This window comes from Nymphalis io, chromosome Z (genome assembly GCF_905147045.1).
Source record: "Nymphalis io chromosome Z, ilAglIoxx1.1, whole genome shotgun sequence".
NCBI lineage: Eukaryota > Metazoa > Arthropoda > Insecta > Lepidoptera > Nymphalidae > Nymphalis > Nymphalis io.
Genome location: NC_065918.1, coordinates 2,811,956 through 2,827,825, shown reverse-complemented (window position 1 = coordinate 2,827,825; position 15,870 = coordinate 2,811,956). Strand labels below are relative to the sequence as shown.

General features: G+C 33.1%; 1 protein-coding gene across 1 annotated transcript in view; it reads left to right on the top strand.

Annotated features, from left to right (window-relative positions):
* The window catches only part of LOC126780314 (chondroitin sulfate proteoglycan 4), a 32,938-nt gene extending 21,711 nt beyond the window's left edge, over nt 1-11,227 (top strand). The window contains exons 12-25 of the mRNA XM_050504678.1: nt 696-831; nt 1,917-2,092; nt 2,411-2,570; nt 2,654-3,859; nt 3,930-4,111; nt 4,443-4,596; nt 4,779-5,273; nt 5,413-5,608; nt 5,691-5,846; nt 6,311-8,169; nt 8,560-8,795; nt 8,909-9,059; nt 9,273-9,420; nt 9,593-11,227. Coding sequence (XP_050360635.1) covers nt 696-831; nt 1,917-2,092; nt 2,411-2,570; nt 2,654-3,859; nt 3,930-4,111; nt 4,443-4,596; nt 4,779-5,273; nt 5,413-5,608; nt 5,691-5,846; nt 6,311-8,169; nt 8,560-8,795; nt 8,909-9,059; nt 9,273-9,380 — 5,215 coding nt within the window. The 3' untranslated portion in view covers nt 9,381-9,420; nt 9,593-11,227. The remainder of the gene's footprint in view (nt 1-695; nt 832-1,916; nt 2,093-2,410; nt 2,571-2,653; nt 3,860-3,929; nt 4,112-4,442; nt 4,597-4,778; nt 5,274-5,412; nt 5,609-5,690; nt 5,847-6,310; nt 8,170-8,559; nt 8,796-8,908; nt 9,060-9,272; nt 9,421-9,592) is intronic.
* Nucleotides 11,228-15,870: the final 4,643 nt, after the last annotated feature.

Below are 15,870 nucleotides of genomic sequence, written 5' to 3'. Positions count from 1 at the left end.
GATACTGGATTTACACCTCGTTCGGGTTTGATACAATTAACCATACCCTCCAACACGCACCACTCATCATAGTTATCGGTTACCCTTCAATTTAGGTACACTGATTAAAAAATTTGAAGATTTCCTAATAAAACTGTTCTCATATAGTTCTGGACACACTATTTACTATCACAGTCGTTAAATAACTCGACTATTGTCCAACAATAGTTCTGGTGGTAGGGCTTTGTGCAAGCTCGTCTGGATAGGTACCACCCACTCATCAGATATTCTACCGCAAAACAGCAGTACTTGGTATTGTTGTGTTCCGGTATCAAGGGTGAGTGAGCCAGTGTAATTACAGGCACAAGGGACATAAAATCTTAGGTCCCAAGGTTGGTGGCACATTGGCTATGTAAGCGATGGTTGACATTTTTTACAATGCCAATGTCTAAGTGCGTTGGTGACCACTTACCATCAGGTGGCCCATAGGCTCGTCCACCTTCCTATTCTATAAAAAAAGGGACTAGGCCCATAACCTAAAATGAAACAACTTATACACTTGTTTGAGCAGAATCAATTTTGACAATATTAATAAAACCTTTCAATTTGGTAATGTTTGAAATAGATTTAATTTCAATCTGCAACGCTTTCCCTTATTTTAACCTTTTCATCCTGTGGAAAAAGCAATATGTATTATATATTTATTTTTGTTACAGTGGCCACATAGAAATGTCCGGGCAGCCGGTGGACTCGTTCACTCAAAAAGACATCGATTCTGGAATTATATCCTATGTTCATGGTACCACCAGCGACAAGCAACTGAATAAAACTTCACTTCGTCTCACTTTACAAGTAAATACTTTTTGTCTTTTACGAATTATAAAATATATAATTTTAACAGCTTTTTTAGGCAAACGTATGCTTAAATTACCGAAGATCGCCTAGTTCTGGGTTTAAATAACAGGTCGCGCTATAAAAGTTATTAAGTTTCACTATAAATAATGCAACACGAATTTTGTCTGTCAAGAGGCTATAAATTCTGATATAGATAGACGAAATATAATAATATAATAATTAATACAAAAATTATCAGAATCAGAATTCAACTACAAATGTATACACTAATAAAGCGTGGAAACTGCAAAATCCATGTTAAATTAATAAGTATTGAATGATAAATAATTTTCACTTATGATTATAACGCCAGATGTTAACAAATATAATATGGAAATGTTGTTCTCGCGGTGACGAAGATCACACGATACGTCTTAATATGGACCACATTCTTATTAATAGTTGCTCTTTCTACTCTTTCTACACGTAGTATCTTTTTTGTACTTATTTGAGGGACTGACTCGATATAATTAGTCGTGATTACATCATAATATCCGCTATGGATTCTCGAAAAACTGGCGTTTTGACTGTCGTCGAAGATGTTTTCGGAACTGGAAAAGTTAAACGTATATAGATTGATAGCAACGTATATAGACGTAAAAGGTATACGTATATAACATAGTATTTTAGGATTAGTAAGTAAATCGAATGGAGTGTGTAAATCTTTACTCCCTCGATTGGAATAGGCTATACTTGATTGTATGTACTTACGTGTGCTGTATGCTTGTGTTTTAGAAATCTATTGTTTCCTTGTTAAACATTAATTATTGCTTACTAATTACTATTTCATTGGAAATAAGTTTATATAAATCTACAAGGAATTACAATAGTCAATTCTAAAATTTGGAAAACTAAGCGTAAAATTTAAAACAGTTTCATCGTACCGGTAATCTAGCTTTCAATGTCATCTCAAGTCTGGATTCGCTTGCCAAAGGAAATGAGTAGTTCAGTAAAAACTTGCATGTTTTAGTGATTTGTTAAGTCCCTTTAAAATGTACACATTTCGTAATGCTTTAAGTAATTTGTACTAATTAACGTTCCAGGTATCGGACGGTATTGAGACAAGCGGTCCAGGCGTGTTACGTATATCAATAGTGCCGTTACAAGTGCGTCTCGTGAACAACACAGGATTGTATCTAGTTCATAACTCGTACGCTATAATAACGGCTGAAAACCTAACTTTTACGACCAACGCAGATGAAACTAACGTCCATGTAAAGTAAGTTATTTGTTGACTGTTTTTTATCTTTAATCAAAGCTATAATACTGCCATATAAGATAAATGGCGCTGGTCTCATAATACGCATATATGATAAATAGATTAAAATAATAATCAAGTGATACTTTACACTTATCAACTTACACCTTTCGCATCCTCTTAGAAATACCCAAATTGGTGGAGATGTCCCTAATTTTAACTATATCCCATATTGGTAGTTTTTAAATTAGATTACGTCATTTGTAGATATGATTTATTTTTATTCAAATTAATATATTTAATAAAGTTCCGTGCTTTATATTAACATGTTATTTTAAGGTACGACGTCGTAAAACCTCCGCAATTTGGCGTAGTTGAACGTCTTAGAGTCTTAGATGGTACCTGGCAAACCGTCGATTCTTTTACTAGTGAAATGATTAATTTTGGTCGCGTTCGATATATGCATATCCTTGGAAATCCTACGCACGACGAATTCAAGGTAATCTGTTTATTTATCAATAAAAGCATTAATTCATAATAATAAAAATGACATAATTGGTAATGTGATATATTTGTTAACAGTTTAAAGCATCAGTTGGAACGGTACGAACGAATACGCTTTACGATTTTCGATTAACTTTTATTAAACTCGAATTATATCAATCGACTAATGAGGAATTAGTATTAAATAATACGAGAGAGGCATTCATATCGTCTCAACATCTCAAATTTAAGACGAAACCGTTGTCTTTGCCTGGCGACAGAATATTGTTTACAATTCTTAAACCTCCTAAATATGGCATATTACATCTTTCGTCTGGGAAACATCACTTACAAATGCATAGTACATTTTCACAACAAGATATAGATTCGGACCTATTATGGTACAGACTTCACAGACGGGCTTATTCTCACATACAAGACGAGTTTGCATTCGTAGTTGGGGCGACTGAATGCGATAACATTACTGGAGTTATGACAATTAGACACGTGCCCGGTTCATCCGTCTCCGATCATTTGTCTGGTCGAGTTCATACAACTTTGGAAAGATTGCAAGTAATTGAAGGATCTAGAATGGCAATTCCGGCAACGCATCTTAATTTCCGCACCGATGTAGTAACAAATTTGGTATTTAATATCACGCATATACCAAAACATGGAAAGATAGAAGTAATCAGTGAAAATTTGAAAATCTTAAGAGATAACACGACTTACTTTACATTGCAAGAATTGAACACAGATAGAGTGTATTATGCTCACGACGATTCAGAAAGTAGGCAGGATTCGTTTCATTTTATGGCATTGAGCCCAGAACCGGAGGACTTTCAATACGTTGGTGTGTTTCATATTGATATTATATTGAAAAATGATAATAGTCCTGTGCGCGAGAACGAAAAAGTGTTTCACATAGTCCACGGTGGAGCCAGATTAATAACGGCTAGAGATTTGAGCTATACCGATGCAGACTTGAATACAAAACCATCAGACATTATATACACTGTTCAGAGATTTACCAAAGATCCTCCGAACGGAGGTATATTCCGAGCGGATAATCCATCTGAACAAATAGCTCAATTTTCTCAAGACGATATTAACAAGAATCTCGTGCTTTTCAAACATCAAGGCAAGGAGTATGGAAAGATGGCCTTTTGGATATCAGACGGGCTATTTGATGTGAATGGAAATTTAGAAATACAAGCATCCCCCCCTTTTATTAGAATGTATCCAACCAATGGTTCTATTGTTGAAAATGGAAAAGCAGTTGTTATAACCACCAGGGACATGCAGGTAAGTTATCATTTGTGTGCTAATTATCTTATTTGCAAAACATGATAATTCAAAACGATATAACTTACAGGTGGACACAAATATGAACTGTCTGGAAGAAGACATTCACTATGATGTGACACAAGAACCAAAGCATGGATCTATAGAAGTGGGAGAAGGGCGAGGTGCAATCAGTTTTACTCAACTCGATATAGCCGCTGCGAGAGTTTCATATCGGCATCGAGAGCCGAAAACACCAACTGATGCATTCAGGTTTGTAATTTCTCGTTGCAATAATCACCAAACATCTGTTTATAGTTAAGATGGTAAACTAATTACCAAACGTGGTACGCCTTAATAAATTGAGAGACGATCCATCACAAAACACAGGTCTATCTCGACGCGCAAAACATTACAAACAATTAAACATTAACAAGATACAACAAAATACTCTTTTTAATTTATTACTAAATCAATTTTATCATTTAATTTATTACATTTACTAAACAAGCCTCACATCAATATTTATTTATCATTATTTTCATTTGGTCCTTCTAGCTGGATATGAAATACTGACTCATTCAAAATGTTTGTTTTCTTTTAGATTTAAAGTGATGTGCTTAGAAGCTTGGGGTGAAGGCATATATCCTATTAAGATCTTTCCCTCTAGTTATTGGGAGTCGTTAAAGGTCTCTACTAATAAGCCACTTATTGTTGAAGAGTCTACGAGTGTTAATATAACAAAAGATGTACTTGAAGTAAGCTTTTTGAATTTTTATGAATGTTGGTTTCTTCTCATACCTATTTGTTTTTTTTTCTTACTTGCTTAGCTACCTCCATTACATAACAAACTTTTTTTCTTTTAAATTGATATAACTTCGAGATTTGTTTTTTTTTCCAATGTATTAATAACAAAACCTTTCGTATGATTGATGTTTAGGTAATGCACCTTCAAATTGAACCATCAAATATAGTTTATCAAGTAACAGAAGGACCTTACCATGGCTGGTTAGAAATCACTGCCACACCTGGCACAATAGAAATGGAGAACTATAACGAAGAGCCGGTTCACACGAAAATGTTCGACCAATCTATTATAAACGCTAACAGACTGGTTTACGTGCAATCAGGAGTTAATCGAACAAGAGATCGGATTAAAATGGACGTCACAAACGGCATAGTTTGGCTTAGAAACATAGAACTAACAGTGATAATAATACCTGAACACTTTTATGTAGTATCATCGAACTTAACAGTGATCGAAGGAGAATCCGTTAGCGTTAAGCAAGATTTATTTAAGATAATTACGGAATATTATAGGGGCAAAGTAGTGTCCTACAAAGTAATCCAAAAGCCTAAATATGGGAAAATCGTCATGGGGGATCAGGATTTAACATTACTGCCTGTACTTAAACTTAATTCGGGAAACATAATGGTAAGCTGTTGCTTATTTAGCGCGTGATTCCACGTGATTACAAGATAGAAGATGCGTTTGCGCATATATTTTTTAAATGCGCTCTTTGGTGATTACATTATAAATTGCTTTATATGTATTAAATTTAAATTACTTTTAGTACATTAATGATGGTTCTGAAGAATCATCAGACTCCATCAAACTGGTCGCCATAACGGAAGGAGGGAAGGAAAGTGAGCCCTTTTATGTGAGGATCAGTATTGTTCCGGTGAATGACGAACCGCCTATTGTAGCGGCTAACACTGGACTTTGTGTTTGGGAAGGAGGCACTTTTGTTTTTACAAGGAACGAATTATGTAAGTTAAATAATAAAATATTCTTAATATCATTTGTTTTAAATTAAAATTGTCCAATATCTTAAGTTATTTTATTACACAGATGTTAACGACATAGACACTCCACTTAACAACGTCACCATCGTAGTGGTAGACATCGTTTCTGGCTACATTGCTACAAAAGGAGATTTGGAAAGTCCCGTTGACCACTTCACGCAAGCTGACATTGATAATAGACAAGTTATTTTCGTTCATAAAAGTAAGTCAAATTATGTTTTATATACATAAAGTTATTGTTATATTATTTTGAATTACTATTCGGGAATAGCTAAGATAAACAAAACTTTAATTGAAGTCTTCTTAGATTGGGCTACTTTTTCTAAAAATAACGGAAGTCAATGATAAAAAATATTAAAATGGTTACATCGGCAATTTAAAATAATAATAATTATTGGTTTAGATAGCGCATAATATATAAGTTCTTGCCGCAATGTAATCTCAAAATAGAAATAATGCAGAATAATAGAAGCAAAAATTTTTTGAAACTTGACATGACATTGACATCAATCTTTATTTAGTTATTGGATTAAGTTGAAAGTTATGAATATTTAAATCATTTTCATTCGTATTCGTTCGAATATAAATTTTTATAATCCTAATAACAAGCTTAAAATAAAGATGCTTCTTTACACTAAGGATAAAATAAAATACCCTTATTTCCAGATGGCTCAAAAGGCAAAATGATATTTAATGTCACAGACGGTCTCCACGAATTAGCTAAAATTACTTTTCTAATTACTACAAAGTCAGTGTCCTTGAAACTAGTAAGGAAGCACACATTACGAGTGTTCCCTTTAATGAGAGAACCACTCAATAATTACCATCTAATGTCTAAATGCTCAGATCTTACAAGGAATATAATATATAAAATTGAGAGAGCTCCAGCGCTAGGTAGACTTATAATGTTGAACGGAGAAAATCATCATCGATCTATCAAACAATTCACTCAGCATGACATTAATAATACACTTGTATACTATGAGCATACACATCCTTTCTCCGATCTTTATACAAACGATTCATTCATATTCACGGTGGAAGCTGCATTGGCTAAACCTGTGGTCGATCAAATTTTCAATATCGATGTATCCGTCTCATCAGGCGGTCTTGCTAAATACGTCTACATACCAATCACGAAAGTACAAGAAGGAGATAAAGTGCCTCTAAGAGTGAATGTCACTAATGTGATAAATTATTTGGAAACTCAAGCGGGAGTAAGGCAACCTCAACTCGAAGCACAGTGGTCACAACCAGCTCACGGCGAACTAAAGCCATACTTATCATCACTGACACAGACCCAGTTGGAGAGTGGTGTCGTGACTTACGAGCATGATGACTCTGATTCTCTTCTGGATAAAATTGATATGGCTCTTTACTTGCTTCCTGACTATGTTCTGCTTTGCAATGTAACTATTTCTATTCATATAGTACCGGTAAATGATCAACCGTTTAGACTATTAACAGATTCACCGCAAATACAAGTAGTTCAGGGAGAGAATTACACTTTGACAAAGAACGATCTGCTTACGGAAGATGCTGATACAGGACCTTCTGGCATATTATACGACATAATCAGTGGTCCGACGCAAGGAAGGCTCGTGATGTTTGATAAAAATCACACAATTGACGAAGCACAATCAATAAACAAATTCACCCAAGAGGATATAAACAATGGCAGGATTATATACGAACATTCCGGGTTGCTTCAAACTGCCACGTTCTATTTTAGAGTATGGGATGGTCAGTTCAAACCAACTTATACAGTTTTTACAATAGACGTTATTCCGGTCATACTCAACGCCACGTCTTTACATCCTATATACCTCCAGCAGGGTTCTAATGTAGCTTCTGTAACTACGGATCAAATATATGTCGAAACGAATGCCAAGACACACAAAGTGTGGTATAATATAACAAGGCAACCGGTACACGGAATGGTTTATCTTGGAAGAAATCCTGTTACATACTTCTCGCACAAAGACCTAATGGATAAAGTGGTCATTTATATGCAAAATGATATGACAGTTGCGAACGATAGTTTTGAACTCGTCGCATATGTGCACAATAGTAACTCCACTTTGCCATTTAAAATAGAAGTTATCGTTCAACCGCTAATGACTCTAGGGGATTTAAAGGTAGATGGCGAAAAGGCTAAGTTAACCCTAAGAAACTTAGATGCGACTGAGTTGGCTAAACTCACGGCAAGTGATCCTGTTTACACAATTATACGGAAACCTAAATATGGAACTATTAAAAAAATTATAAGGAGTTCCGGAGAAAAGACTAGCGCACGAGAAAGGGAAGTAGCTTATTTTACTCATGAGGATGTTAAAGCTGGAGTGATATATTTTGTGACGAAAAAGAAAATAAGTGGATTGAATGGATTAGAAGACAACTGTAGTTTTTTACTAGCTGCTACAATATTCCAGCCGGCCGGCGGAAACGTGAAGATTTTTCTGGGCAGCCGACAGAAGAAAAATATACCTGGGCCAAATGATCCAGAGAGTCATGAAGGTGTACCGGTAAGACGTTCAAATTTTTTCACTGGTGATGTAAGGAACGATTTATATTACTTACAACGCCAATGTCTATGGGTGGTGGTGATAATATTATATTATTGTTTAATTCAATTCAATGGTAGTTCGTCATGTAGTTTTACTAGTTGAAGCAAAGCTTGCCTGGATAAGATCCAAACCGACAACCTCTCGTCAATGATACTACTGCCAAGAAGCAATTCGAATTGTTGTGTTGCGGTTTGAGTGAATCATTCCTGACAATGATAACGTATGTTATTATAGATTCTATTTCTGATAACGAAATACCATCCCGCCTTGAATGTTGCCCTTTGAATATTTGCCTACTTGTAAGCAATAAATGGTATTTTATGTATGTAGGTATTTTTTGTGTTCTAGGTTGCAAACGGCGAATCGTCTTACTATATGATGATATTAATGGCGTTACTTGGTGTTGCTCTAGCCATTATAGTTATATTTGGTTTAATAAAATGTCGCCGATATCTCATGAGAGATCAAAACGCGTTGGTCAAAATACATGGACAAAGCCAAGGCGCTGTGGCTCCCATACCACTGCCAAGACCACCAGATCATTTAATGCCTTCGCCTACACAGGCGACACCGCCTATTAAAAGGTACAGCTACAAATCTATTTTAAAATAAATAATAATATAAAATTTATTAAAGCCCTATTTTTAATATTATTAGTCATTAGTCAAGAAAAAAATGTTATGTTGGTGTTTTTTAGATACGTGTCATCAGAACAATCGGTCCACACGGGCACTAGTACTCCTTTACCGTCGGGAGGTAGCGTGGCGTGTAAGGTGACACCACTGGCCGACTCCGGCGTGCCTGATCTCAACGCGAGGTATCCTTACGGTGCAGAAGACCATACCGATGTAAGAGTGCCTTTTATCTTCCTCAATGTTTACGATTGTCTCTTTTCGGGTGTTGCCAATATGATGTATTTTTCCAGTTGGTTCAATAAAGTTCAAGTCGCTCTATGTATGTTCAATACCCGTTAAGTTAGTTTATAATAAGATAAATTATATAAGAATAGATTATCAAAATCGCAAACTGTTTTAAATTATATTTTGTTTATGAATTTATAGGCGGAAGACTGGAGCAGTTACGAAGCGAGTGAGTCGGCGTACCCTGTCCGCGTTCCGGGCGTGGCTCCCACGAACCCGATGCTCAGACGCAATCAATACTGGGTCTGACCCGCGGACACCTTTACCCTACCGAGGGTACCAAAACAAGGTAAACATATTACATTAACATATTATGAAATGATATTAATAACATAAGATTAATCTTATGTTCATTATGATGTTTGGACATTACAATGTCTATCCCTTGAAATTAGTATTTTTCAATACAGACTCATGTTTCTCAATTAAAACAAAATCAATTATAATTTTATATATTTCAGTGACCCTAACAACTCATGACAACTGCGTGACGCTGAACCGACGGCCGCAGAGGCGCGGCATCGATCTAGTTCCTACACCGTTCTTACTAAGCAACTACAAAGTCAACAAGTACGCCAATTGCGAGGTCACTCTATAGAATCTAACGTAACACACGTAAGTTTTACACGAGACTTGCATATGTGTACGAAATTTATAATCTAATTTATATTTAAAAAAAATATGAATTTTAAAGCAATCATGTTCATTATACATAAAATTACACACAAATCTAAAAAACTAAGGTATAAATATATATGTATAATAATAATAGATGGGAAGTAAAAAAAAACTTCAACACAACGATGTTGATAGTTTTTGGACACTGATTTCGCCGTTTTGGTAGAAACGAAAACTGCAACCAGTCCATGTTTCATGTATCTGTAATTTGTATAGTTATTCAGAGGATAATGCTTAAAGGGCGTTTCCACTAAAATAGTTGGCAATCTCTGTGTTCGTAACTATTTTCAATACTTCAGATTTTTACTACCAAGTTATACTGTGTTCACACTTAAGTAAAATAAGTCTAGTTGTGTAAGGTGTACACATTGAGCAGCCCGTGTGCTGCTATTCTCTCATAACAGAAAACTTGGAAATTTTCCTTTTGTGTGGACTCAGCGTAATGTATTTTATCACGGCTCAATTTACACATATATTAAACAACAAACAATTTACTTCCTCAAAAATACCAAATTTAAAAACTACGATACTGAAATATTTGTTGTTAAATGTCTATATTATGATAAAAAAATTGTATAGTACCCTTCAATAAATAATGCACATCGACTTTTGAAGAAAAGACAATCGGCCAATTTCGGCTTCGTAGAGCGTTATCTCTGTCGCACGAAACACTAACAGTCCGGTATCCAGTAGGAGTTGTTAAAACAATTATGAGTTTCTGTGTAATTTAATAAAATACACGCAAGTGTTTCTATAAATGCTGTCTTGAGGTTGTGGAAAAATAAAATGAAAAGATCACGTTTTATATCATGTTGATGTATTTGTTTCTGATACGCACCCGGTCTGGAAAACCCTCCCGACCTCCGTTTTCCCCACCACCTACGATATGGATACCTTCAAGTCTAGAGTGAATAGGCATCTTCTAGGCAAGCGCACTCCATCTTAGACTGTATCTCACTTTCCATCAGGTGTGATAACAGTCAAGCGCTAGCCTATTCATTTAAAAAAAATCATTCTATTGAGAGGTACTATATATAGTAACGATTTGTCACATGTCCATATGTCCTGTGTTACTATCCACGTTTATAACTAATCCCAATTGAAGGTATTAATTAATTATGATAATCATTTCGATTTCTAATTGATATAACAAATCAATAAGTTTGCATGACCGATCCGATCGTCAGACACGGATTGTAAATAAATTAGTAAATTCAGTGATGAGTTAAGGATTATAATTTGTGACGCTATCGATAATGAAATATAAGAAATATAAAGGGACATTACAAAGTATTTTATTATAAATTAAATGACGCAACATTTTAACACACAAATTAATCACAGAAAAAATATATGCATAATTACAACAATAATTCTTAAATAGCCAAATCTGTAATATGTATTTTAATAGATTTCAATTCAACGTGCAATAAAAAATAACTTTTATATATATATTGCGAATAGTTATATAAATCTAAGTAAATCATTATTGATGGACTTTACTTTAAAGTAATTATTCGATTGGAATGGGTTAAGAAAATTTCATTCAACTATACAACAAAAGGCTCAAGAGTTTCTGTGTTCTTACATAATTTCATTCCGGATAATGATTTCATATTGAATTTTCATGTGATATATGAATAAATATGTAAATATAACTTACTCACTTTTAAGATTAACTATTTGAACTACTGATTGAACTATTACATCGAAAGTAGAATTAGAAATCGGTAATTGATATCAAAAACGAATCAATCAAAATAAGAATTGGAATGAGGTTTAGCAATTTTATAACAATTTATCAAAATATGTCTCATGTTAATGTTGCGGTGTTCCATCGGGAGATAGAGTTTTCTCTTTTCTTTTTTTTTTTACAGATATAAAATATAAAGTTATTTTTATCGTTTCGATTTCGTTTCTAACATAATTTTAAAACTAAGAGTTTTTGGTTTCTTAATGCGTACACTCCAAACTGGTCTAGACCTCAGGATCATATTTACCGAAAAGAAAGATTTCAAACCAGAGACGTATGATATAAGACTCTTGCATACACAGTCGAAAACAAAAATTTGATTAATTATATTTTTTTTATTTTTGTTTTGAAATTTGATTAGTTATAAAATATTTTTAAAGTTTTAACAATGAGATGAAATTTGTTGAAAAAGGAGGTTTTCATTACGAAAATCAATTAATCTTAAAGGTGAGGTTATGGCCGTTAAACCACACCTGTGCTTGGATGTTTCACGCACGCGCTTGATACAACGTGCGTATATGTTACGTTAAGTACATGAACTCTATTAATAGAAATTGCCAATTGTAAAAAAAAAAAAAACCATGCCAACGTTAGTGCCAAAGTTATGTAAATAAAACCAACGTGTCAGCCATTTTATAACGATAGTTTTATAATATTTTTTATTCGCTAAACGTGCTAGTGTATAATATAGTTTAATATTTCTATAAATGGTTAAATTAATGACGATTATTATATTTTAATATCTAATTGATAATAATGTTACATTTATGTATAGTGTCTAATTATTGTTGTAGGTATGATTAATCTTATATTGTACGTTTGTATTGGAGTATAGAGTTGCGTAATATAATGTCCTCGTATTGTAAAGAGTGTAATAAGAATAACTTGTTTAAAGTAAATTGTTTTGGTATTGCATTCACAGTAACATATTTGGAATACGTATTTTGTTAATTTGAATAGTATATTCGTTTGTGTACGTGTTAACATATAATAATAACGATTCACAATGCCTAAACTTATATGAAATTAATGATGTTATGTTAAAATTATTGATTTTATAATTATTGTTTTTCTCTTTCTAATGTGTGCGTTGTAAAGGGATGGCAAGTATCTTTAGTGGTTTTGTTGTGTACAAGAAAATGTTTTCGCTATTTAATTATCTATTTTTCATCTTACGTTTATATCATGTCACATAATGAATTTTGTAAACGAACCTCAACGACAAATATAGCAATATTAACAGATTTTAACTTAATTATAAGAAATTGTAATAATATGGGTGGATGAGGGTCCGGTACGATGAAGCAACACTTGTATGATATATGTCATGGAAAGTAAAAGCCACTTCCCACGGCTGGGATATAGCGTCTTCTCATTTTGAAGCGAAGGCTTGGAAGTTGTTCCACCACGTTGCTCTAGTACGGGGTTAGTGTGTGTTTGTGTAAGATATTTATAATGTTCTTATATACGTGATGTAGCGTGTTTCTCTCATTATTAAGATCGTAAAACACCGGCAAGGACCCTCATGCTATTATATCATAAGGAAATAAAAACAAGGTTTAATACTAATTACTATAATGAAAGACACACGCAAATCAAACAATCATATATTATAATGTATTATAATATAAATTCTTCTGGTAAATGTAACGCTTTATAACCAAAGTTTTCACGTCCTGAGTCCTGTTGTATGAAGTACATACGATAATAGCCTTTATTATGACGTGAGAATAGTATTTAATTGTATCAAAAACTTAGTTATCTTAGACTTACGGATCGCTGGTTTAGTTTTTAGTCAAATTCCGATGATACTCTCTACGATGAAGTGCCTAGTTGTTAGAGCCTCGATATATATAAAATATATAATGTAATGATATTTGTAATTTATGGTTATTTATATAAGTACAAACATTCAGTCCGTTAATTCAATAAACGCCTTTAATACGCTTTATAAAATATACCTTGCGTGATGACAAAGTGTACGGTTTGACTTTACAAATTTATATCATACATTAATAATAATTGCTAGCAATAGATCATTTTTTTTTTAACTATATCCACGTTTGATTCATTTCGTATTGAGCGGTATTTAAATGAAACATATAATTTTAATTTAAACAATTTGTATATTGATAGTTCAATCCACGATTACGCGCCCCCCTACTCTTTCTTTCCAATCGCTATGAGCTGTGAGTGTGGCGCGTTTTCGTGTATTGATCTAAATATAATCTGGAGATGATTTTTTTTTTTAATTTTTTAAATTTCCGGTTTAATAGTTTAGAGATTGTGACGTGTTTTCCGATTGTATCGCTTAATTTAAAAATCAAAGAGCTTTAAATGTACTTACTGTTCGTTACTTAACTACTAGTGTATTGATTGCATGTCAGTTTATACGGTTTTACGTATTCGTAGTATAATATTACGTTTCATTATATTAGAATGAAATAGTTTACAGTACTGAGATTCATAAGCAATAGAATTTTTAAGCAATAGATTAAGAAATATATTTCATTTGACAATTAAAAAAATTATTACTAATAAAATTAGGATTCCGTGATACAATAGCTTGGTCGAAAGCTGCATTGTACTTATATAGTCGTAATATTAATATGATGTAGGTAAATAATCGTCGGATTATAACGCCGTTGTTTCCCAATTGTGTTACTGTAATAAACATTTTGAAAGAATTATTAAATGAATTAATATAAATTATGATTAAATCTTGATATTGTTTAAGTTTTGTCAAAGCTAAAGTCGATTCGGTTCATAAAATTCAGCTTAAACGGATACCTAAAATAATTAAATCAATTCTTCCGATCGGCAAAGCGGGTCTGTACTGTCAGCTGTGGTAATTGAAATAGTATATAAAGAAATGCTTCTTCGTAGAGTTTGTACTGTATTTGATAGTTGCTTCGGTACCTTTTGTACGAACTTCAAAAATAAATAGATTAACTGAGATTATCGTGTAGATTTCTTGTTGAGATATTAAAATTTTGATTTAGGATTTCACTGTTGGTAATACTTTTAAGAGAAAGTTCCTAATACGCCAAAATTAAGGAGGTTTATGTTTAATGAGTCCTTGAAGCGATTTACCGCATTACTACAGTCCGTAATTAATTTCGGGCCTTAATTAGGAGTTTAAGGAATCTTTTTGATATCAACTTCATGCTACAATCCACTTCATGTGACACTTTTCGACGTAGAATATATGTAGCTCGAACAATAATAATTATATGTAATTACTATAATTGTAATTTTAGAATAGTAACGCACTATCGAACATTCGTGTTGATATAAAAATTTCCATTTGAAAATATGTTTGAAAATAAAGGCTTCTGTTTGGCTGGTATTTAATCACATACGAATTTTCGACAGTGTGTAAAGGTTCTTATTATGGAGGGTAGAGGTAAGGAGAAAGGCATATCGGTCGTCGGTCAAAAAAGTGTATCACGAAACGCATGAAATAACTCTACCATAAATTGCCAGAATGGCACTTATGTATTTTGAGAGTATTACTTGAAATTAACATTTATGCGTTAATATATTTGATAGACAGATTATTTTGAAAAAATCCTTTTCTAAGCTTGTTTTGGTGGATGTCTAACTAGTTCTCTCTAGTCACGATTAACTCTACCTGGAATTAGAATCTTCCTTAATATTCTAAACTCTAGCTCCAGCATCGCCATATCAATTTCATGAATTTTATGAGGGACACTTTTTATACACAAATATACTTATTTACCTTTACACTCCATAGTTGTTACAGTATTTTCTATATAAGACTGGTTAATGATCGCATTATTGACGTTAAATGAAAAGGTCTATAGTAATGTGGTGGTCAGTCGAACATTATTTTAGTGCCTAATACAGTATTGTGAAATGCCAAACTTCCGACATTACATATTTGAAACATTGGCGTTTGCGGTGTTGATCGAATCCGCTTTACACCAGTTAGGTAGATAAAGAGTTTTTTAATAAATAACATTGAAATAACAAAACGCATTTTTTATTTTTACCTGTTTTATTTTATTGTTTAAGTAAACTAATGTTTGTCACCTTACATTGATCATATTATTTAATTAAAAATATTTCTTACATAAAAGTTATCAGCTATTCTGTACTAATGATATTATTCAGTTCATTTAAAAAGTCATTCATTTTCGAAATTCAATGTTCTTAGTAAAATATTATTTATATATAAATACATATGTACAGATGAATAATAAAAATGTTTTATTTGTAATACTGAAAATTGTTGTTCATAGATACTTTAAATAAACACGGCTTTGTAGTAATTGATCACACATA